The sequence below is a fragment of the Cajanus cajan genome, chromosome 11 (genome assembly GCF_000230855.2).
Source record: "Cajanus cajan strain Asha chromosome 11, NIPB_CcT2T_4, whole genome shotgun sequence".
NCBI classification, from domain to species: Eukaryota; Viridiplantae; Streptophyta; class Magnoliopsida; order Fabales; family Fabaceae; genus Cajanus; species Cajanus cajan.
The window spans coordinates 3718271-3741894 of record NC_138527.1 but is presented as its reverse complement, the minus strand read 5'-3'; the positions used below and the strand labels follow the sequence as shown (position 1 = coordinate 3741894).

Below are 23624 nucleotides of genomic sequence, written 5' to 3'. Positions count from 1 at the left end.
ACATATATTAAGTACAATATGTATGCATTTTTAATTTCATATGATTATATTTATTTATTTGTAGCAAAAAATTTTTTATTTAACCATAAAATAAATTTTTTTTCCATTTTTTTTTATTTTTTATTTTTGTAAGCGGGCTGGCCCGCCAGCCCGCCAGCCCACCCTTAGGCGGGGCGGGCCAGCATCTCCAGCCCGTTTTACATTGGCGGGCCGGGCCAGCCCGCCCCGTTTTTGGCGGGCCAATGACAGGCCGGGCCAAAACGGGCCGGGCTGGCCCGTTTTGCCATCCCTAGAAATAGGAGTTGCTTGAGAAAGAATAGCTTAGGTGGACAAAAGCAAACGAACTGAAACCGAACAAAGATTGCGAGGTTGTCGCTGTGACATTGTCATGCCATATTTGAAAGTGGCAAGGAGTTCGCTTTTAGTTACCGAGGGAAGAAGATGGGTCCTCTAACACCCACACCCACCATGGATATCATCTATGATCTCATTGAAGAGGCCAAGCTCCGTTTTCTCTGGTGGGCTCTTTGTATATTTGCCATTTCCTATTTCTTCACTCGTAAGTTATTCCTATTCCCATTCATGCTGTCTTTCTTTCAATCTCTCGGTCTCACAATGATTCCTTGTTGTTGCATTCGCTGTTTTTCTATCTGGGTTTTGCTTCAAGACTCCAAATTTTGAGTCTTTGATCGAAACTTGCAGTTTTCTCATCTGGGTTTTGCTTTAAGATTCCAAATTTTGAGTCTGTGATTGAAGCATGCAGTTTCCCATCTGGGTTTTGCTTTAAGACTCCAAATATCGAGTCTTTGATTGACACTTGCCATTTTTCTATGGACAAAACTTAGATGGATATCCTTAAGTGCTTTTCCTAATGTTCTTCGATCAGAACTTGAGTTTCAAACCTTGGTAAGTTATATTTTTGTTACTCTAATAAAACTCCATTACTGATTCGAAAACGACATAAAAAAAATATTTTAGGAATTGCATCTAAATTTTTTCCTTTTCCTACCGGAGTTGCTTTAAGACTACAAATTTATAGTCTTTAATTGATACTTGTCATTTTCCTATCTAGGACAGGGTTTTGTTTTAAGGCTACAAATTTTGAATCTTTAAATGTGCAATTTTTCTATCTCGGTTATGTTTTTAAGACTGCCAATTTTAATGTATTTATTTTATTGTTGTTCACCAATCACCACAGACACAAGTAAATCAATGTGGATGAATCTTCCCATGTCCATTCTGTTTGTTGCTGCTCTGCGCATTCTTTTGAACAAAGTGGAATTCCGTTGGAAGATTCGGCCACCTAGATTACAGACTTACCTATCTCATTTGGAGAAAAAACAGCTGCCTCTGAATGATGAACACCTCTCTTCTTCACCTTCTCCTCCCAAATGGAAGAAGAAGATTGATTCTCCTGTCGTGGAGGCTGCCTTGAATGACTTCATTGATTTGATATTGAAGGATTTCGTGATAAATATGTGGTATGCAGAAATTACTCCAGATATGGAGTTTCCTGAGCTGATTCGTGAGTTAATCATGGACGCTCTTGCTGAAGTGTCAGTGAGGGTTAAAGAAATAAACCTTGTTGACTTGCTCACAAGGTACATACCTTTCTATTATTTGCTTCTGGAGAAAGGAACTTGGTATGTTCTGTAGTTTGTTATGTGTCACTTGTGATTGCAGGGACATAGTTGATTTAATAGGTGATCATATAGACCTTTTCAGAAGAAATCAAGCTGCTATAGGTGTTGATGTTATGTTAACCTTATCTTCTGAGGAGAGAGATGAAAGATTAAAATTCCATCTGTTGAATTCTAAGGAGCTTCATCCAGCATTAGTATCTGCAGAGAGTGAGTACAAGGTGTGAGTGGAGTGTCTGGATGTCGTCTATGTTTGCTTTCACAAAATGCATATCATCCCTTATCTGATAATTTCTCTTTCTGTAGGTTCTTCAGCAGCTAATGAGTGGAGTATTAGCTACAGTACTAAGAAAACGAGAAGCTCAATGTCCTGTTGTTCGATCTATAGCTCGGGAAATTTTAACTTGCTTGATATTACAACCTCTCATGAATTTGGCAAGCCCTGCGTATGTTGAATAATTTGTCTTATATATTTCATTTACTTTAAGCCTTGTTGGGTGGTGGGCCTTGATAATTTGTAACCTGTTGAAGGGTTTCCTTTGCCAATATCTTTAGATAGAAATCAGAACTTCTTAAAGTTTTGTTAATGGTTTTAGCGGGTGGGATTTTGGATCAGACCTGGTATATGTGGGACACAGAAAACCTTCCTAGTTCCTACCATGGTTTTGTTGGGCTTTTTGTTGATGATCTTCAATGTTGAGATATGAAAGAGTGGATAGAAGTATGAGTTACTTGTACTTCCTGGCAGTAGCTAGTAAACAATTTGAACATAAGGCCAACAGGAAATATTATGAGATTAAGTGTATTGAGATTTGGGTTGAGGAATGGGCCTTTAAGTTTGCATAAGAAGAAGAATACAGTGTGCTGTGCCTGTGATCCCATCTTCTAATTGTGAGTCTTTTTTGAAACAATAGGTTTGGGTGTTTCCCATTAGTCATCTTACTCATGGTTGTTTTATCAGAAAGGAATTACTAAACTTACGTGAATAACTTAACAAGTGTAAATAACTTGACTGAGATTTATATGTAAATATCTTAACAAGAGACCAGCATAGCAAGTATCAAATAATTAAAATTTATGTGAAGATCGTCTGCATGGTAATCAATGCTCTGATAATCAAAATTGTTTGTTTAAGAATACCATTGCATACAACTTAAGTGCTAACTAATAACATATTAACTATTTTAGAGAGTCTTCTTTGATGAAGTTTTTTCCCCCTTAAAATGTAATTTTGTTTGTTTCCGAGACTTGAGAATCAAAGAAAGTACGTGTTACCTATATCAAACTCTCAAGGGACTAATTTAGTATCTGATTACAAGTTTGGAATATCTTGTCTACTGATCCAAGTGAAAAAAACTATTTAGCATGTTATCTAATCAGTTGACAACATTCTAATGCACAAACATTGCAGAAACTGGATTCTCATCCTGATTAACCTATAACATTGGTTACTTCTGAAAATGAAGAATTTTAACTAACTTATTCCAATTTCCATTCACAAAAATGTATTTGTCTTTATGATCAGGTATATCAATGAGCTGATTGAATCCCTTTTACTTTTCCTTAATGAGGAGGGTATAAATTGGATGACGGTCGGCGATCATTCAACTAATACAACTCATAATCATGGTAATTCTGCTGCTGGGGGTGGACATGATAATCATACAGCCTCAGCTGATTGGGCACAAATGCTGGAGGCTGCAACTCAGAGAAGAACTGAAGTTCTTATGCCTGAGAATCTGGAGAACATGTGGGCAAGAGGGAGGAATTATAGACGGAAACAGCATAAAAATATCAAAGTTGGCTTTCAGGACCCTTCTGGGAAATATCCGGCTACAGATGCAATTCCAGAACGAAAGTCTCCTCTGTATTCTGTGGGTTCAGATCCCCTCCTAATTGTTGGAGGCACAAATAGGTCAGAGTCTTCACCAGATCCTGACAAGGAGTTCTCTTCTGAAGCAGATCATCATTCTGATGAAGTGAAAGATTTCAAGGACTTCACTTGTAAAAAATATAAAGATCCGCTCAAGAGATCCAGCAGTGGTTCTCTATTGGGAATCCAAACTCACAAGGCAGGGTCCCCAAGGGCAGATTTCAATGCCCCTGAATTTGAGAAATATGGTGAAGGATTTTGGGGCAAGAGTGGTTCTGACATGGTTGTTAAGCCCAAGCTTCGGTGCCGGGTATACTTTTGATTCATACTATTATAGTGTTCACTCTTATATAACAAAACGGATTCAAGTTGTGATAGATGGAATATTTTGCTGTGGGCACTTCCTTTTATTCTATTTGATTGATGTTTGCTGTCTAATTTTACACTTCAGGTAATAGGAGCATATTTTGAGAAACTGGGATCCACATCTTTTGCTGTCTATTCAATTGCAGTGACTGATGGTCAAGAGAAAACTTGGTTTGTTAGAAGAAGGTACGGTTTTCCTTTCATTCATTTTTATAATAGTGGGAGTGCACTAGTTATGTTTGTTTGAATTTGGATAATTTCCAGTAGGTTAATAAGAATTGGGTTTATACTGATTGTAAATTGTAGTGTTTCGGTTTTTAGTTTTGACCATGCAATAAAATATTAGGAGCACTCAATTGTATTTTTTGCTAAACCACTCCATTTTCCTCATTTTTTTAGTTTAAACTAATCCTAGATATTAGGGAAAAACATGGAGTTTCAAATTGTTTTTCTCCCTTCATATATTTATATTTGTGCTTTAACAATTCTGAACCTTCTTTTGGTGATATTCAGATACAGGAATTTTGAGCGATTGCATAGGCATCTAAAAGATATTCCCAATTATGCATTACATTTGCCTCCCAAAAGGATATTTTCCTCGAGCACAGAGGATGCCTTTGTCTATCAGCGTTGCATTCAACTTGATAAATATCTCCAGGTATTTCCAGTCATTTTCTATATTTTAACATGAATGAACCATCATTTTAGTCCTTGAAAATGTATAGCGTTGTCACGTGAGTTCCTAAAACTAAGAAAATTCTAAACAAGTCTCTAAAAGTGCAACCCATCAATCACATTTGTCCAAAATGCAAAGGAATGTTTGACTTAAATAATAATATTAACATATATTTAGGGACCAAAACGACAATAAGTGATTAAGTTTATGGACTTAGATGAAACAATTGGAAATTTTAGGGACATATTTGGAATTTCCTTAGTTTTAGGAATTAATGTGACAATGCGTTATATTTTCAGGGTCCAAAATGGTGATTTACTCTTTTAACATCTATATCATTGCATCAAATATGCTGTCTTGCTTCAGGACCTTCTATCAATAGCTAATATAGCTGAACAACATGAAGTATGGGACTTTTTTAGTGTTTCCTCAAAGGTTTGTATCTGCTTGCTATTTCTTATCATACATCAGATAAGTGACTGTTATATCACTTTTTTTGGTACTTAAAGATGGGAAAATGACAAACTAACAACCTTTTTCTTTCCTGTTTTTCACCTGAAGAACTACTCTTTTGGGAAATCTTCTTCAATGATGAGGACCCTGGCAGGTACATAGTTTAAACATTTTGGATTTTTGTCATACTTTTAAGTGCTTAAATTATATCTAAGCATGGTCATCCACAATTAGTATTCTCTATCATGTCCCCTCATTTAAGGGCCTTTTGGGCTCAACGCATAAACAATGCAAAGGCCCTCCTATTCTAAAACTCAACTTTTATTAGAAAATCGGGAGTGGCAAGGATTGAACTTTAAATCACTTGTCATAGAGGCTCTGATACCATATCATGAACAAATTATCCCCAAAGCTTAAGTTGATAGGTGAAGACAAAAATGATTTTATATTACATCCAACGTTTTTATCATTGTTGTTGGCTTGTTGGGCAGGATATACCAGGGGCGTTGGCAGCTGCCATAATGTATTATTTATGTTAACAATTGACAAAATCTTTCAGTTAATATAGAATAAGCATCTTCTATGCCTTTAATGTTTGGTATTTCACATTAAAGCCAGGGCTTATTTTTATAGGAAGTTCTTCCAATGAATTTATTTATCCCAAATTGATAGAAAAATGTTTTATAAATAGCTTTTCTCTTGTATTTATCTTATAACAGGAATAGATTGCTGTAGAGCTACTAATGAGAAGAGTGTGTTGAACTTTAATATGCTATTTTACTATTTTTGCATCAGAGCATAAGCAACCCCCATTGGAGATGCTCTCAGTCATTTATTTTGTTTTCCAAAATTTAAGCATTTATTTATTAAACTTACTGGTTATTTGCAAAGGTTTTTCCACATAAAGAATTTGCTTTTCTTTTTTTTTTTTTGGTTTTTCCCTTAATGTAAGGAACCAAGAATTAGTAATGAGAAATAAAAAACAGATTTTATTGAATAAGATGAAAAGAATACAAAATAAGAGAGAAATATCTCCTCCAAAGGATTTCCCCTTTTACTAGAGCCACTGCTCTATTGCCACAAAGACTCACTAATCCGAATACCTCCCCTGTACCAAGTATCCTCCTATTTATAGATACGATGGGCCTAACCCATGGTATCCTTCTAATTAGTGACTACTCTAATTCTCTTTATTCTATATTCTAACAATATCACCCCCTCAAAATCAACCTATCAAGGTTGCAATTTAGAAAGAAAAAAAATTCCTGAGCAATAAAAGTTGAAAATAGTTTTCTCCTCCCAGATCCCTCTGTTGGAAGCACAATGAGCATGCTACTTTTTCATGCAGCACCTGCTGGACCATGGTTATTGCAAAAGATTTCCAACTTTTGCCAAAAACCTAGGAGAAAGGTTAGCTTGGCTATGAATAGGATCAATGTTAGGACCTTGGAAATATAAAGAATATTTTATGAATAAAAAAGAGTTATAGGTAGTAATCTACTTCCCTCTTTTCCCAGAGTATAGGCTTTGAACAATTGAAGAATAACTTCCCTGTTTTCCCTATAGACTTCCCCAGTCCCTTTTTGTATTCCTCCTAACAAACTTCCTAGATAATCTGTTAGTAACAGGCCCCCAATTAGGAATGTTTATGTTAGAAAGGGCAAAGAGCTGGGCTACGACCCAAAGGATTAGAATAGCTAGTTAGTAGTTGTGACAGCAGTAAATAACTGAATTTGTTACATGTAATAGTAGGAGGCTAATAAACAGGGAAAATGGGAGTAAACAATTAGGAACTTGGGGGGAGAGATTCAGGCTCTCGGATTCCTGAGGCTTTTCAGTGTAAAACATTCATCTTGTTTCTCAGAAATTTTCAATTGATTTATCTTACAACTGGTATCACAACTCTCGATTCTGGGAGATTGTTCATGGTGCATACAAGGATGGAGGCCAGATTAGACAATTTGGAGAAGGGTTTCAAGAATCTTTTGAAGAGACTCGATGAGGGAGCACAAGAGACGGGGAAAAGGTTTGAGGAGATGATGGAGAATATTAATCGGGACTGGTAGCAAAAGGGAAATTCAACTAATCTATCAGGTGAAAGTGGCAGCAGCGTAGGCAGAAACCTTGGAGAAGGAGTGGGAACTATGAGTAGGTCAATTGAAGATTGGTGGAGGAGATTGGAGATTCCACTCTTAGGAGATGATGCATATGGGTGGGTGAGCCATGTGGAGAGGTATTTCAATCTGAAAGGCCTCTTGGAGCAAGAAAGGTTACAAGCGGTGATGGTAGCAATGGAAGGGAGAGCTCTGACATGGTTTTAATGGTGGGAATTCTACATTGTGAATCACACTTGGGAAGATTTTGGAATTGCTATAATGAGGAGATTTCAGTCCTCATTGGCGCAGAACCCATACGAATTGTTGTTAAGTCTCAAGCAAACAACGTCGATGGAAGAATATAGGGAGAAATTAGAGTTATATGCTGGGCCACTAAAAGGGACCGACCTGAAATATTTGAAGGGGATCTTTTTGAATAGATTGAAAGAAGTGGTAAGAGTAGAACTAAAGTTACATCAATTAGGCTTTCTACCTAAATTGATGGACTATGCCTAGAGGATCGATGAGAAGAACAGGTTGCTGAGTAATGGAGTTTCATGGAATAGTAAGGGAGGTAGTTTATCTAAAAATTATCCTTCATCAAGAACAGTGACATGGGAGATTGGAGTCAAGAATCAAGATCAAGCAGATAACGTAGGGGCCATTTCCACAACAACATCCAACAACGTTAAGACAACTGGGTCATACAGAGGTAAGGGGTTCAAGAAATTAACGGATGCTAAATTTCAAGAGAAGTCAAGGAAAGGATTATGTTTTATTGTTTTAGATGTGATGAGAAATTCAGGTTAGGGCATGTGTGTAAAAGTAAGCATCTGCAGGTGTTAATTTTGAATGAAGGGTATATTGAAGAAGAAGAAGAAGGAGGGGGTAGCAGTTTCGAATATGGGGAGGAGCTAGAGCATAAGACATTACAACTCTCCATGTATAACATCACAGGATTAACTTCCAATAAGTTCATCAAAATGTTGGGTGATATAGGTGGAGAAAGAGTGACAGTGTTGGTGGATTGTGAAGCATCCCACAATTTTATATCATCTACCTTGGTGAGTGAAAAACAACTCCCTGTAATTGAAACAACAACTTACACAGTCAAGGTTGGAGATGGAAGAAAAATCAAGTGTGCAAGGGTTTGTCATCAATTGATACTTCACATTCAAAAACTGAAAATTCAACAGGATTTCTTCATATTTGATTTAGGGGGTGTGGGTGTAGTGTTGGGAATGGAGTGGTTAACCAAATTGGGAGAAATTAGAGCCAACTTCAAGAACCTCACTTTGAAATTGCCCACTAGTAAAGGAATCATGGTGTTGAAGGGGGAAACAACATTGTCCAGAATTGAAGCTTCTTTTCGAGCAATAGATTAGGTTCTACGAGATGAGGGCCAAGGATTTTTTTTAGAATGTAAAGAGTTGCTTAAAGAATTTGATGCTAGGGACACCATTCCACAGGGAATTCAGAAGATTTTGGATGATTCTAAGGAAGTGTTCAAGGAACCTAAAGGTTTAACACCAATTGGGAGACAAGATCATGCTATTGTGTTGAAGGAGGGGGCTGACATTCCCAATTTGCAGCCATACAGGTATCCTCATTATCAAAAGACGAAAATAGAAAAATTAGTAAATGATATGTTGATTTCAGGTGTTTTAAGGCCTAGTGTGAGTCCCTATTCTAGCCCAATTATCCTTGTTAAAAAGAAAGATGGAGTGTGGTGGTTTTGTGTTGATTATAGGGCCTTAAAATTACAGTCCCGGATAAGTTCCCAATTCCCATAATTGATGAGTTGTTAGATGAGTTAGGTGGAGCTATTATCTTTTCTAAATTCGATCTTAAATCTAGATATCATCAAATTAGGATGAAGAATAAGGACATTCATAAAACTGCTTTTAGGACACATGAAGGGCACTATGAGTTTGTGGTAATGCCCTTTGATTTATAATGCTCCTTCTTCTAATCACTAATGAATGAGGTACTACGACCATTCTTGAGAAAATTTGTATTGATATTTTTTGATGATTTATTAATCTACAATAAGGGAGATGAGGACCATGAAAAACACCTTCGTGCAGTTCTGCAACTGTTGGAAGAACATAAACTGATTGCTAATAGAAAAAAGTGTAGTTTTGGCCAGAGACAAATAGAATATTTGGGCCATGTTATTTCAGCTCAAGGAGTGGCAGCAGACCCTAAAAAGGTAGAAGTCATGATGTCTTGGCCAACCCCTAAGGATGTGAAGGCGTTAAGGGGTTTTTTAGGGCTCACGGGTTATTATAGGGGGTTTGTGAGGAACTATGGCAGCATTGCCTAATCGCTGACACAACTGTTGAAGAAAGATAGTTTTCATTGGTGTAAGGAGGCTTAAGAAGCTTTTGACACGTTAAAAGCAGCCATGGCAGAACTACCAATACTCAGTACGAGATTTTTCAAAAACTTTTATTGTAGAGAAATGCGTCTAGTAAAGGGTTGGGAGTAGTTTTGCTTCAAGAGGGCAGACCAGTGGCTTTTCTTAGTCAAAGATTGTTAGATAGGGCCCAAATGAAGTTAGTTTATGAAAGAGAATTGATGGCAATTGTCATGGCAATACAAAAATGGAGACATTATTTGATGGGAAGGCACTTTGTCATTCAAACAGATTAGAAGAGCCTTAGATTTTTGACTGATCAACGCTTGTTGAATGATGAGCAGCTTAAGTGGACTTCTAAATTGATTGGTTTTGATTTTGAAATAAAATATAAGCCTGGATGTGAGAATGGGGTAGCAGATGCACTTTCTAGAAAAATGACATATGCAACCATCTCTGTTGTTCAATTTCAAGATTTAGAGGAGTGGGTTGATGAGGTACATTCTGATCCCAAGTTGAAAACTATTATCCAAGATCTCCTACAGAACCCAAATGCACACCCAGGGTTCTCTTTACAAAATGGCAAGTTGTTGTAACACGGGAAGTTAGTTTTGCCAAGGGATTCTCCACAAATTCCTACTTTACTATCTGAATTTCATAACTCAACAGTGGGAGGTCATTCAGGTTTTTTTAGAACATATAAGAGAATATTAGCCTTTGTGTTTTTGGGAAGGGATGAGAAAGAATATTCAACAATATGTGGCAGCCTGTGAAGTTTGTCAACAGAATAAATACCAGACCTTAACACTTGTAGGCCTCTTGCAACCCTTACTGATCCCCACACAAGTTTGGTTAGATGTATCTATGGATTTTATTGAGGGTCTCCCCAAGGCTCAAGGGAAGGATAGCATACTAGTGGTAGCTGTTAGACTCACAAAGTATGCTCATTTTCTATCATTATGCCATCCTTTTACTATATGTGATGTAGCTGAAATTTTCCTTAAGGACATAGTCAAGTTACATGGATTTCCAGCCATCATTGTTTCAAATATGGACAAAATTTTCTTTAGCAATTTTTGGATTGAGTTGTTTAGGTTAGTAGGAACAAAGCTCAAATTCAGTGCAGCATATCACTCCCAGTCTGATGGACAAACTGAGGTTGTGAATAAGTGTTTGAAAACCTACTTAAGGCGCTTAATAGGAAGCAAACCTAAGCAATGGCCTAAATGATTAAGTTGGGCATAATTCTGGTTCAACACCAACTACAATAGCTCGACTAAACTCACACCATTCAAGGCCTTATATGAACGTGACCCACTACTCCTTCTCAAGAGTACCACAATACCTTCAACGATAGAGGAAGTCAACAAGTCGACACAGAAGAGGGATGTTATTCTACATGATTTAAAGGCTAACCTCTTAAAGGCACAGGATCAGATGAAGAAGTTTGCTGATAAATATAGACAAGACACCCATTTTAAAGTTGGAGATTGGGTTTATCTTAAGTTACAACTGTATAGATTGAAGTCCCTCGTAAGGAAAGTGAATGAGAAATTAAGTCCGTGATTTTATGGGCCTTATCAAGTGGTTAAACGGGTGGGATAGGTTGCTTATCAGTTGTAGTTGCCCCCTGAAAGCTGTATACACCCAATTTTTCATGTATCTCTTCTCAAGAAAGCCACTGGCCCCACTATCACACCTCAACCTCTACCCCTCATGTTATCAGAGGATTTTGAATTACAAATTGAGCCTGTGGAAGTTGTGGCAATCCACAAAAATCATTCACGTAATGTCGAAGTACTGATTAAATGGAAAGATCTCCCAAATTTTGAAGCCACTTGGGAACCTTTCGATATTATCCGGGCACAATTTCCACAATTTCACCTTGAGGACAAGGTGAAACTGTTGGGGGGAGTATTGTTAGTAATAGGCCCCCAATTAGGAATGTTTATGTTAGAAAGGGCAAAGAGAAGGAAGTGGGCTATGACCCAAAGGATTAGAATAGCCAATTAGTAGTTGTGACAGCTGTAAATAACTGAATTTGTTACATGTAATAGCAGGAGGCTAATAAATAGGAAAAGGAGGGAAAATGGGAGTTAGGAAAACAGTTAGGAACTTTGTGGGAGAGATTCAAGCTCTTGGATTCCTAAGGCTTTTAGTGTAAAACATTCATCTTGTTTCTCAGAAATTTTCAATTGATTCAGTTTCTTACATAATCTTATCTATTATTAACTTCCTAGACAATCCTATCTTTAAATTTAAAAAAAAAAATCCAAAAACAAATCAATGAATGTAAAAGTATTAGAAAAGAGGATTGAAAATGATAAAGAGAGGGATGATGAAATATGTATTATTTGCTAAATTGAAAACCGTTACTCAGAGAATTGAATAAATCTCTGCCCAGAGCAATGCTCCTCTCAAAGTGCACAAATGCCTCTGTCACAAAACCACCCAAAAGATTTCCCCTTCTCTCTCCTGAACAATTCCTATATAACAGAATTATGCTCAGACACCAACCCTTCTATGCCAGCTGGCTATTACTAATTGCTCCTCTTTTTTTCTTTCCCTTGTATACTTTCCAAATTAGAGGCTTAGGATGATTATTGGACAAAAATACATTTGGGCCTTCTCCCTGAATTAAGGGCCTATCATACTCTTCTCCCTGAAAACTAGGCTTGTCCTCAAGCTTGAAGTTAGGGAATTGGCTATGGATGTTGTACTCCTCCTCCCAAGTAGCCTCTTCAGTTGGTTTTCCCTTTCATTGGATCAGTAATTAAGGGACTGATACTCCTTTCTTAGTGACAACTCAAGATGCTAACACAGTAGTAGGCTCCAAAGAGGAATTGAGATCACCTTCCAAATCAGTTGGTAAATTATCATCTACTGAGTAATTTCCCACAGCCTTCTTGAGGAGGGAAACATGAAAAAATGGATGCATGCGAGACCCTTCAAGTAATTGAAGTTGTGAAGTTGATAAACAACCTTTCCAGTTCTTTCCAAGATGATAAAAGGACCATAATAACGAGGGGATAACTTTGGGCAGATTTTTGCACCCACAAATTGCTAACCATGAGGCCTGAGTTTCAAAAACACCTTCTCACCTATATCATACTACTGATCTGCTCTCTTCTTATCGGCCTGCAACTTCATAGAACTTTGGGCTTGGCGCAAATGTATCTTGAGTTGCTTGAGTGCCTCATCTCTATCCTTATGCTCTTGCTTGACTGATTCCACTTTAATTTCAACGTGTTACCTATCAACAGTATGCTTTCTTTTGTTCTTGGCAATCAGGTTCCTTACTCTGTCTTGTCTCCTCAACAAACTCTATACATTGTCCCTCTTTGAGTCTTTGGATGCACATGTTTTGTCCATGATCGTACTTTAAATAACGATAAAATTTCTGCCAAGTATCTCAAGTGTCTCTTCCTTGTCCATTCTCGCCTTTAAAAGGGTTATCATTATTTTTGGCCTCAACTATAATGATATATTGTCTTTGATGATGTAACCTTTTTGAGATTATCCCTTTTTTCTCCTCTCCCACCATTGACGACGATGTTCTAGATGTGTCACCTATTGTTCCGTTTGTTGAGCCAGCTCCAATTGTTCCACCACCAATACTTATCCACCATAGACATACACAACCTCCACTAGTAGTTACATCTCATGATCCTCCAATATCATCACCTACTCTAAATGCACATCGGCCAATGTCGCTTGCACCTAACCTTTCCATAGCTCTTCGCAAAGGTATTTGGTCTTCATGTAACCCTAATCCCTTATGTTCCTTTTCTCTTTATTACGATCGTTTGTCTCCCACCTATGTCTCCTTATCTCTTCTTTGGATTCTGTGTCAATTCCTAAGTCCGCAAGTGAAACCATGACTAATCACAATTGGCAACAAGCGATGTTGGAGGAAATGACTGTTTTACATGCTAGTGAGACTTGGGAGCTTGTCCCCTTACCCATTGGTAAGACTACTATGGGTTGTCGTTGGGTTTATACAGTAAAGATCGGCCCAAATCACCTTAGTTTGTCTTTTTCTTGCTATGGCAGCTATCCTCCATTGGTCTCTTCATCAATTGGACATTAAAAATGCTTTCTTACATGGTGAGTTGCAAGAAGAGGTTTACATGGTAAGTTGCAGCCACCAGGTTTTACAATTTCAGGGAACTCTTCTTTGGTTTGTCGACTTCACCGTTCTCTATATGGTTTGAAGTAGTCCCCTTGTGCCTGGTTTGGTCGTTTTAGCTTTGCCTTACTATAGTTTGGCATGACTCGCTATGAGATTGATCACTCTATGTTTTCCCTTCATACTTCAGCTAACCTTTGCATCTACCTAGTTGTTTATGTTAATGATATTGTCATTATCGGCAATGACTCAGATGGTATCCTTCAACTCAAATTTCATCTCCAAAGTCAATTTTAGACAAAAGACTTAGGTTCACTCAAATACTTCTTAGGAATTAAAGTTTTCCAATCCTCTTCTGGCATAATTCCCAATGTAAGTATGCTTTGGACATTTTAACAAAGATTGGTATGCTTGATTGTCTCCCTAGTGATACACCTATGGATCTCAATGTGAAGCTTCTTCCAGATCAAGGGGAGCCATTGAAAGACTCGGGAAGATATCATTGTTTGGTAGGTAAATTTAATTACCTCACTATCACTAAATCGGACATCTCATTTGTTGTCAGTGTCACTAGTCAGTTCCTAAACACCCTTTGTGATAATCATTGGGATGTAGTGATCCACATTCTTAGATACATCAAGAATGCACCAGGTTGTGGATTACTTTATTAAGACAAAGGCAATGCCAAGATTGTCTGTTACTCTGACATTGATTAGGCAAGATCACCATCAGACAGAAGGTTTATCTCTAGATATTGCGTTCTTATTAGAGTGAACTTGATCTTATGGAGAAGCAAGAAGTAAAACACCGTTGCTAGATCTGATGCTAGAGCTGAGTATCATGCTATGACAGAAACTACATGGGAAATACCATGGCTTAGGCAACTTCTCTTACAACTAAAATTTGGAGACATTCAAGATACTAGACTAATACGTTACGATCAAGTTATTCTCCATATTGCATCAAACCCAGTCTTCCATGAATGGACTAAACACATAGAGATTGATTGTCACTTTGTACGAGAGAAGGTTTTGTCAAGTGAAATCATTACCATGGTTGTCAAACTCGCGAGTCAACTCGTAAACTCGTACGAGTCTACGAGTCTAGGGTAGCCAAACGGGTTAACTCGCCCATAGACTCGTTTTTTGGTAGACTCGGGCTGACTCGGGTAGACTCGGTCAGAATCGCGAGTCTGAGGCCGAGTCCACGAGTCTGGTTCCGTTTTTTTTTTCACCCCTAAATGGCCCAAAACGACGTCGTTTTACCTAGGGTTAGGCATTTTTCCCTTCGCGCGAAGATGCCTCCATCATTCTCACGTTTTTGACCTGGTTTCTCTCCCTCCGAGCGTTCGAACACTCATCTTCGCTGGTACGAACGTGCATCTCTGCTGCTACGAACGCCCATCTCCACCGCTACGAACGCCCATCTCCGCCGCTACGAACACCCATCTCCGCTGCTAGGAACGAGCATCTCCGCCGCGTACGAACGCTGCCGCTGCATACGAACGCTTGTCCTCTTGCTGGGAAGGACGCGGGTCTGTTTCTGTTTTCTCTCCCTCCGCTGCATCTCTGCTGCATACGAACGCGTCTACGTGAGTGCTATTTCTCACTCTAGCATTTTTTGATTTTTTGGTCTGTTAGTGTTATTCACAATTTATATACTTAGTCTCTTACTCCTAAAATTAGCAAGATGTCTGAAACCGGTGGTGGCTCAAAGTCTTCAAGCAATGCAGTTTCTTCTTCCAGAGCAAGGAAAAATGCCCTTGAAACCGGTGATTTAGATCTTGTTTTATGTTTTTGATTTGTGGACCTATGTGTTTTTGACTTTTTGTTGTTTATGTATGGTTTAAGATTTGTATTGTGACATTTTATTGTCGTTATTTGACTTATTTCAGACTTAGAATGTTGAAATAGTGATATCATATTGTGTGTGTTCATGTTTTTTAATATCTTTTAATATTAGGTAGACTCTTACGAGTCTACGAGTCGAGTCTACGAGAGCTCCACGAGTTTGTGTAGACTCTCGAGTTTGACAACCTTGATCATTACTAACTATGTCATATATATTCACCAAATCCCTCAAGGGCTCCCAAGTTGATGACATTTGTAACAAGCTCGGCTCATATGACATATATTCTCCAACTTGAGAGGGAATGTTAAATATATGATATGATGTGATATGATTTGATATGATTTCTTTGTAATTAGGGAAACTTGAATAGCAGAAATTAGGGATTATACACAGTATTATTTGTTATCTTTTATTTTCGTATTTTCTTATTTTGTATCCTTATCCATTATAAATAGAGGTGTGATAATTTACACACATTTTCTTAGCATTTCTACAGACAGATTCTCTTTTGCTATCTTCAGAAGTTTAGGGTTTATTATCCTCTAGTTCAGCCAAGGCAAGTTGTGTGATGAAGGCACAAGATAAAGAAAAGAAGAAACTGCACAGCAGCAACACAATGCTTGTGCAATGAAGGCATAGAGATTTGTGGCAGCAACAAAGGTGGTCGTTTAGGGTTTGCAGCAGCAATGGAGGTTGCTGTCTAGGGTTTGCAGCAGAATGAAGATTGTCGTCTAAGGTTTGAGTTGGAGACTCCCAAATTTTGGGAACTCTGACACCGTCTAGAATTTTGAGGAAGAATAAATTGATATATTATCTTACATGATAATGAGAATACATGAGCTATATATATATACATAGCTTTATTAGCTAATTTAGGAAATAAAATAATAGCCTATTATTATTATGAAATCAAATCAGATCCCTATAATTATGGGATATTTAAGATCCTCGTAATTATGGGACATTTCCTAATTTACTAAACCTGTACTAATAGGAAATAACTACAAGATTTTCCTAATTATACATGCAAGATTTCTGATAAATATGATGGGGCGAGTTGGGTGACCCATGATATCGTTCTAACTAGTAACCAAAATTCTCTTTATTCGATATCCTAACATTTAATAATTCAAATAATAATGTGATAAAGCCCCTAGTAATTAAGAATGGGAATAGTTCAGCTCTTAAACAAGGGTTCATGAATTATTAACAATATAATTAAATAAGTATATTTGTAATACAAAAATTCAAGTTATTAATATTTTTTTACACTTCTATTACACTTAAACGTTTTATATTCCTTGTCCATGTGAAATCAAGATATAAAAAATAAAAATTCTAGTAGCTACATCTTCGCCTACTTTTTTTCCCTTTATTTTCATGGTTGAATATTTAGAATACTTCAAATGTGATATAGAAAATATTTAGAATTTTTTTAATAAGATTATTTTCTTCATTACAATCTGTGCATAAGTGTACATGAGTATGCATGAGTTGTCTCTAGTTAGCTTTATATTTTTTATTTTAAACTCTAAATTTTAATAATAATAAAGTAAACTATTTTTTATCATGCAAATTAAAAAAGACTTATGATACAAATTAAACAAAGACTTGTACATGTATTTAAAAATATAATTGTTATTTAAAATGAAATTTATTGGTCTAGCTAACATTGTTAATGTAAAATAGACTAATTACAAAATAGGTTTTTAAATAAACTAATAGGCCATATCAAGTTTTAAAAAGGTCAAACCAAACTTATAAAAAAATATGATAGTTAATAGGTTAGACTTGAACTTTAATTTTATAAAATGGTTTGACCTATATATTCAAAGTTTAGCCTAACCTAGCCTATTCCCATATCACATATGGTACTGCATAGGGGATGCAAAGTAGAGAATCAACACATGTGGATAAGGACACAGGATGACAAAATGGGAAATATTCAAATACAAACAATGGAATGCTTACATTACATAGTCAAATGAGGAGAGAGGATAAAATTTGTTTGGGGTGTGAGATAAAGGTGAACAGGGAGAGTAGGAGTTAGGCAAGAATGTGTGAAGGCTCTAGGCCATTTGGGAAGGGTGGTTGGCAGACCTAAAAAGATCTGGGGGTGCTTCAATCTTTATTTTCTGTTTCGGTTTAACTAAAGGATTTTAACCTATTGTTACGAGCTATACACCATTTGTTTTTTCGTTATCATTAAATGAGTTCCTATCATAATGGTCAATTTATTTTTTATATTGGCAGTCAACGTAGATGATGCTGTGGATGATATTGTACGGCAGTTTAAAGGTGTATCAGATGGTTTCATTCGAAAAGTTGTTGGTTTATCATCCCCTACTACTGAAGGTTCTTCTACATCAAGATTTTTCTGGAATGTGGATGAAATGGATAAAAGTATTTCAAGGCAAAATGCTGCAGAGTGTGTGTTAAGCTCTGATAACGAGGAAGGTGAAAAGGAAGTTAATTTTGGTCATGAGAATATTGATAAAGAAGTAGCAGAAGATAATGAGTGGCATTCTGACAATGAATTGAGCTCAAAGGATTGTTCACAACTGGTTATAAACCATGGTAGTGAGCCTAGTAACTCGGATCTAGATAGAAAACATGATGCAGCAATTGAAGCTAAGGTTGAAAAGGATGTCGCAGCTACAAATTTAAGTCCAGTTCCTGATAATATGGAGGATCCAGATGAAGTTCCACCTGAGGTCTGTAGTCAGATGGGCTTCCTCTCTTTTTTGTTTTGTACAGCACACTTGTTGATTGAGATGTTTGGTTCACTGCTACTTATTGATGTGTGATTAAGTTATGCATTAGCTCTCTACAGGACCAGGCTGATGAATGGTATTCTCCCTACTTGGTAAAGTTGTGGATAGCATTTAGTTTAGATTAATCATACATGATGAAAACTGTACAACATTCCTATACTAGTAATGGTCTCTTATCTTTCTTTAAGGGAGAAAAAAGATAATGACCCTTTCCTCAAATAAGTTGGTAAGAAGAAAATAAATCTGTGCTTTTATTGAATTTGGTTCCATTAGCTGGCTAACGGCTTGTTCAAATTGTTTTTGTGAATTGGCATATATCTAACAAATATGGAAAGGAGATGAACTGTTTTTAGGCACCCTAGTTTTTGTAGATCTGCTCCAAAAAGGATGTTACTTCCAATGGTTTTCAATTGTTAAATAAAGATGAGAACCATGAGGCAATACGATGGTGTGCAGTGACAAAATATTTTGGAAACCTTCTGTCCATTCTAAAGGAAAGAATGATTATTTGAGAGCCAGAACAAAGCAAGACTGAAATTTTACTTGTGACTCTGCTAAGCACAATGTTGTCTGTATCTTGGGCATTTTTTTGGCTGTCCATTCTTTGATGATTACTTTTTGTTGTTAAATGAATGTGCCAGTCCCTACACTAATAGAGAATATTCTAATACATTCATACATTCAAAAATTTGTAATTGAGTACTCATAATTTTGAAATTCTTAATTGAATCCCTACAATTTCAAATTTCTTAAATCGGGTCCCAACAGTTACAGCATTGTTATGGTGCTCTAATATTATGCCAGATTGAAGGGCCCAACTAAAATTTTAAATTATAAGGATTTTGAAAGTTTATGATTTAGTCCCTATAACATCATAAAAAATTAATTACATTCTTATAAGTTGAAACTTTTAATTTGAGTTTGTGAATTCAGCCCACCAAAGATGCTCTTACAATAGGGACTAAAGTAGAAATTTTGAAACTATAATGATCCAATTACAAACCTTATAGGGACCAATTTGGACATTTTAAAAAATTACAGGGACTATGGATCAATTTAACCTTTTATTTTTTAAATACACTATTAACCTTCATAATTTCAATCATTTTTGCAGTGGACCCCACCTAACGTGACTGTCCCTATTTTGAATTTGGTGGACAACATATTTCAGCTTAAGAAAAGAGGCTGGCTAAGGTATGCTAATCTTTCTGGTCTTCCTATATTTCCAAGGTGACTATTATTTGTGTATATATTGTCTACAACATTTTTTTGGTTGATATACTGTCCAAAACATTTAATCTTATGCCAAATTTATACAAGTTTATGTTTGTTCTGTGTTTAATGTGGTTTTCTGCCTCGCAAGTTATTTAAGATGTGTGACTTTTGCATGTTTAGAGATGTTGAACTTACAGGCATTTAAGTAGAGGTAGAGAATAGAGACTTTGAATCATATTCTATTTTGTATCATGATGTATTACAATATGATTTTTTCACAAGACCTCAAGCACTAATCCTTATTTATATTAACCATGATCCTAACTAAATAGGGAATCTAATCCTAAAGAAAAATCTAAGATACTCTAAGATATGACCAACATATTTTGGATATCTTCATTTATTCTAACACTCCCCTCAAGTGAAAGCTTATTACAAGGACAGGCTGATTCTCTAGATATAAGTTCAAATCCAGGGAGATTACACCGGGACGAGATTGACGCAAGTAACAGCTTCCAGAAAAAAGATTGTACTCACATCCACACTTGGTAGGGACATGCATTGGGAAAGCTGGATGCAAAACAAACAATGCACACATGTAGATGTATAAGGACTCTAATGTGAGTGAAACCAACAAGATTGGGGAGGCTTTGCAGAGATGAATCAGATCTACTGGTCGGTGTTATCCATGGCAACCACCACCCAAGAGGAGGGTTAATTTGGAAAAAAAAAATGCATTTTGATACATTCAAACTTTTAGAATGTGGGTTATGGGCCTAACTCAACCTTACAAAATCAGCTTATAAGATGAGAATTTCTCTCCACTTAAATATACTATTATAGCCTTATCTCTCTAGTCGATGTGGGATCTCTAACACACTCCTGACGTCGAGGGCTACATCTTGAGTGTGAAGTTTGCAGAACTGTACATTTATGAGTGGTCTAATAACAGTCCGATAGCAAGTAACCTAATAACCCCAACAACAGGAATCACTAGGATAAGTTCTGATACCATCATAGAATGTGGGTTATAGGTTTAATTCAATTCTACAAAATCGGCTTGTAAGGCAAAGATTGCTCCCTACTTATATACACTATTATAGCTTTATCTCTAGTTGATGTGGGATCTCCAATACAAACAAAAGATGCAGTAAAATAAGTCTAGAAAAGATACAAGCTTTGTAGATTATTAAAAATATAGATGCAGGCCAGGAAAAAATCCAAATTCAAATTAAAGATTGCAGGGAAGAAGGAATCAATTTCAAAGATTTATCCTGATTTGGTCACTGTTAGAATAGTGGATTAAGCCTAACTCAACCCTACAAAACCGGCTTGTAAGGTGAGGGTTGCTTTCCACTTATATACTATTCAATTACCTAATCTCTAGTTGATGTGGGACTTGAGTTTTTCCCAATACACCCCCTCACGTCCAGCACTATTGGGCTTGGTACGTGGATAAATGGTGGGTGACCCTTTTTTAATGATCTAGGATAGGCGGGACTTGGGTTTTTCCCAATACACCCCCTCATGCCTATGAGGCATGCATCAATGGTAGGTGACCCATTTTTAAAGTGGATCTAAATGGCTCTGATACCATGTTAGAATAGTGGATTAAGCCTAACTCAACCCTACAAAACCGGCTTGTAAGGTGAGGGTTGCTTTCCACTTATATACTATTCAATTGCTTAATCTCTAGTCGATGTGGGACTTGGGTTTTTCCCAATAGTCACTAAGTACTTCGTGACTGATGTCTAATCCCCAAGTAGAGATTAACATGTTTCTTGAACTAAATGAATCTTTTGGAATATCCTTTTACAACCATATGGGATACCTCACCCTCCTCTCAATCAATCAAACAAAGTTGCTAAGCAATAGAGAAACTCTCAACAGGTGCAGATATATGAATTGAAGTGCTATTGATAATGGGATGTGTAAGATAAGCCCAAATGGAAAATAGGAATAAGGTTCATGTTGGTTTCCAAATCCATAGTAAAAGACCCTAATTTTAAACTCTAAGAAGCCTTTTAAATATGATTAGTGATCTGTAAAAAGGATAACTTTACCACATTTAAAATTTGAATGTTAACAATCTAATATTCACCCTAATTGATTAGGTTGATAGTATAGCAAATTAGGAAAATGACAGCGCAAAGCTCTCATCAATTAGGTTTACTTTCCTAATTGATTAAGGCCTTCATTGGAATTTTATGAAAAACAAGCATAAATTGGGTAACCGATTGTCTGAAGTTATCTAATTAATTAGAAGCTTTATGGAATGAAATCAAAATCATTGCTTACCTTTCTTAATCTAATTGATTATTGAGATAAGTAATATCATTAGTTAAGAACTCCTAATTTTGATTATTTATTTGAAAAAACATAAAATTTATGCAACTAAGGAATTGTGCACAAAATTAAATTGATTTGAGTTTTGTTTGGATTAAGTATTTATCAAACCACAACTTCATTCTTTATCTCTACACATTCATAAGCCTTAAGAAGAATGAAATTGATGCATCTTAGGTTTGGATCATCCACTAGTCAACATGTGAATTTGGTTGTTTGGTCCTTAGGCTTCTTGATTTCATTCAAGCTTCCAAAAACTCCTCTCTTCAATCTTACAAATACTTGGTTGTTTTTATCATTACCCTTCTTGTTGAGTTGTTCATAATTAAGATCATTGACTTCCTTGCTCCAATGCTAACTCTCAATACTTGACTATCTGATAGCAATACTTCCCACGAATCTGAGGCCCAAGATGAAGGCACGAGACCCAAATGAGTTACCAAGAATATTACCTTCAGGATTACGTGTGAAGTTGTTAGAAAAATAATACACGCGTAACTGCCATATACGGATTTTTATTACCCTGCTAGATGCTATTTTTCTGTTACCGAGAATCAAGGAGAACAAATGATTAGTGATCGTAAACGTTATGTATATTTTGCTCTATGATTGAATGAAGGCAGTGAGAAATTATTACCAAATTTATTCTTATTATTTTTGTTAGGATAGTTCTGGAGGTCTCTTGTTCTCGAAAACAAGGCATATTATTCCCTACCCCTATCACTATCCTACACAAATACTCACTTGAAAAATATAGTTAGTCCAATTTCAACATTTTATAATATAATGTGCATCATCTGATATGCTAAATGTGTCAAATGAAGGGATGAGGGATGCTATTATCACTGTGGATTGACCTTTGGGCTAGGTCACTGTTGTCCAGAAAAAAAAGTATGAGTGGTAATCTGGGCTAATGATGAGCAAGTTAATGAAGATCTGGAGATTACAACATTAGAAAATGAGGATGGGGATGAGGAGGAAAGTGAGAGATTTTGAGGCAGTATGCCCGTGGATGGATCTTTCAATGTGTTCTGCAAATGGGCTAACCCAGCCTCAAACCATGAAGCTTAGAAGCAATTTGCAGGGACAAGAGGTGGTGATCTTGATTGATAGTGGAGTGAGTCACAACTTTGTATCTAGCAAATTGGCACCAAAAATTGGGGCTCAATGCAGATTCCACAAAGCTCTATTTTGTAAGACTGGGAGATGGTAACTACAAGTCCACTCAAGGATGCTGCAAGAAAGTAAAACTACTGTTAGTCAAGTAGCCTCGTATAACTTAAGAGGGGGGGTGGTGAATTAAGTTATCCAATTTTTACTCTTTTATGAGTTTTTAGTAAAGCTTTCTTAGAAATTCTACTTCTTAGACAAATTGTATATAAAGATTAATGATGCAAAACTACTCAAACACAATTAAATAACAAGTAATTAAAAGTGTAGGGAAAGAAGAATTGTAAACTTGTTTTATACTGGTTCGGCCAATCTTGCCTACGTCCAGTCCTCAAGTCTTCAACTTGAGATTTCCACTATTCTTGTAATTCTTACAAGACTTGAATCCTCCAACACCTTGGAACACCCTTTCCTTGTGTTGAGATTCAAAAACCAACAAGGAGAAAACTCTTTCTCCTTTACAGATCAAATGATCAAGTGGGTATAACAGAGTAACTCTCTTTGAAGAGTAGATTTTACACTTTGATGATCTTAATGAACTCTTTAGATACTAATGCAAATGAACTTGGCCAAGAAGTTTTGTAAATATGTTTTTCACAATAGAGTTCGTAACCTTCTTCTGAAAAATTATAGGTATTTATAGACAATTATTTCTTAAGTTGTGTCTTTTTATGAA

The 23624-nt window shown here is 36.5% G+C and overlaps 1 protein-coding gene across 2 annotated transcripts in view; it reads left to right on the top strand.

Annotated features, from left to right (window-relative positions):
- Positions 1–314: 314 nt before the first annotated feature.
- The window catches only part of LOC109808497 (uncharacterized), a 31343-nt gene continuing 8033 nt past the window's right edge, over positions 315–23624 (top strand). The window contains exons 1-12 of one of the 2 annotated variants that reach the window (XM_020371524.3): positions 315–559; positions 846–906; positions 1199–1601; positions 1684–1861; positions 1947–2086; positions 3166–3823; positions 3965–4065; positions 4393–4537; positions 4922–4990; positions 5117–5162; positions 17697–18157; positions 19332–19411. In XM_020371524.3, the coding sequence (XP_020227113.1) occupies positions 1213–1601; positions 1684–1861; positions 1947–2086; positions 3166–3823; positions 3965–4065; positions 4393–4537; positions 4922–4990; positions 5117–5162; positions 17697–18157; positions 19332–19411 (2267 nt within the window). In that variant the 5' untranslated portion in view covers positions 315–559; positions 846–906; positions 1199–1212. The remainder of the gene's footprint in view (positions 560–845; positions 907–1198; positions 1602–1683; positions 1862–1946; positions 2087–3165; positions 3824–3964; positions 4066–4392; positions 4538–4921; positions 4991–5116; positions 5163–17696; positions 18158–19331; positions 19412–23624) is intronic. The other variant, XM_020371523.3, reaches the window with a different exon arrangement.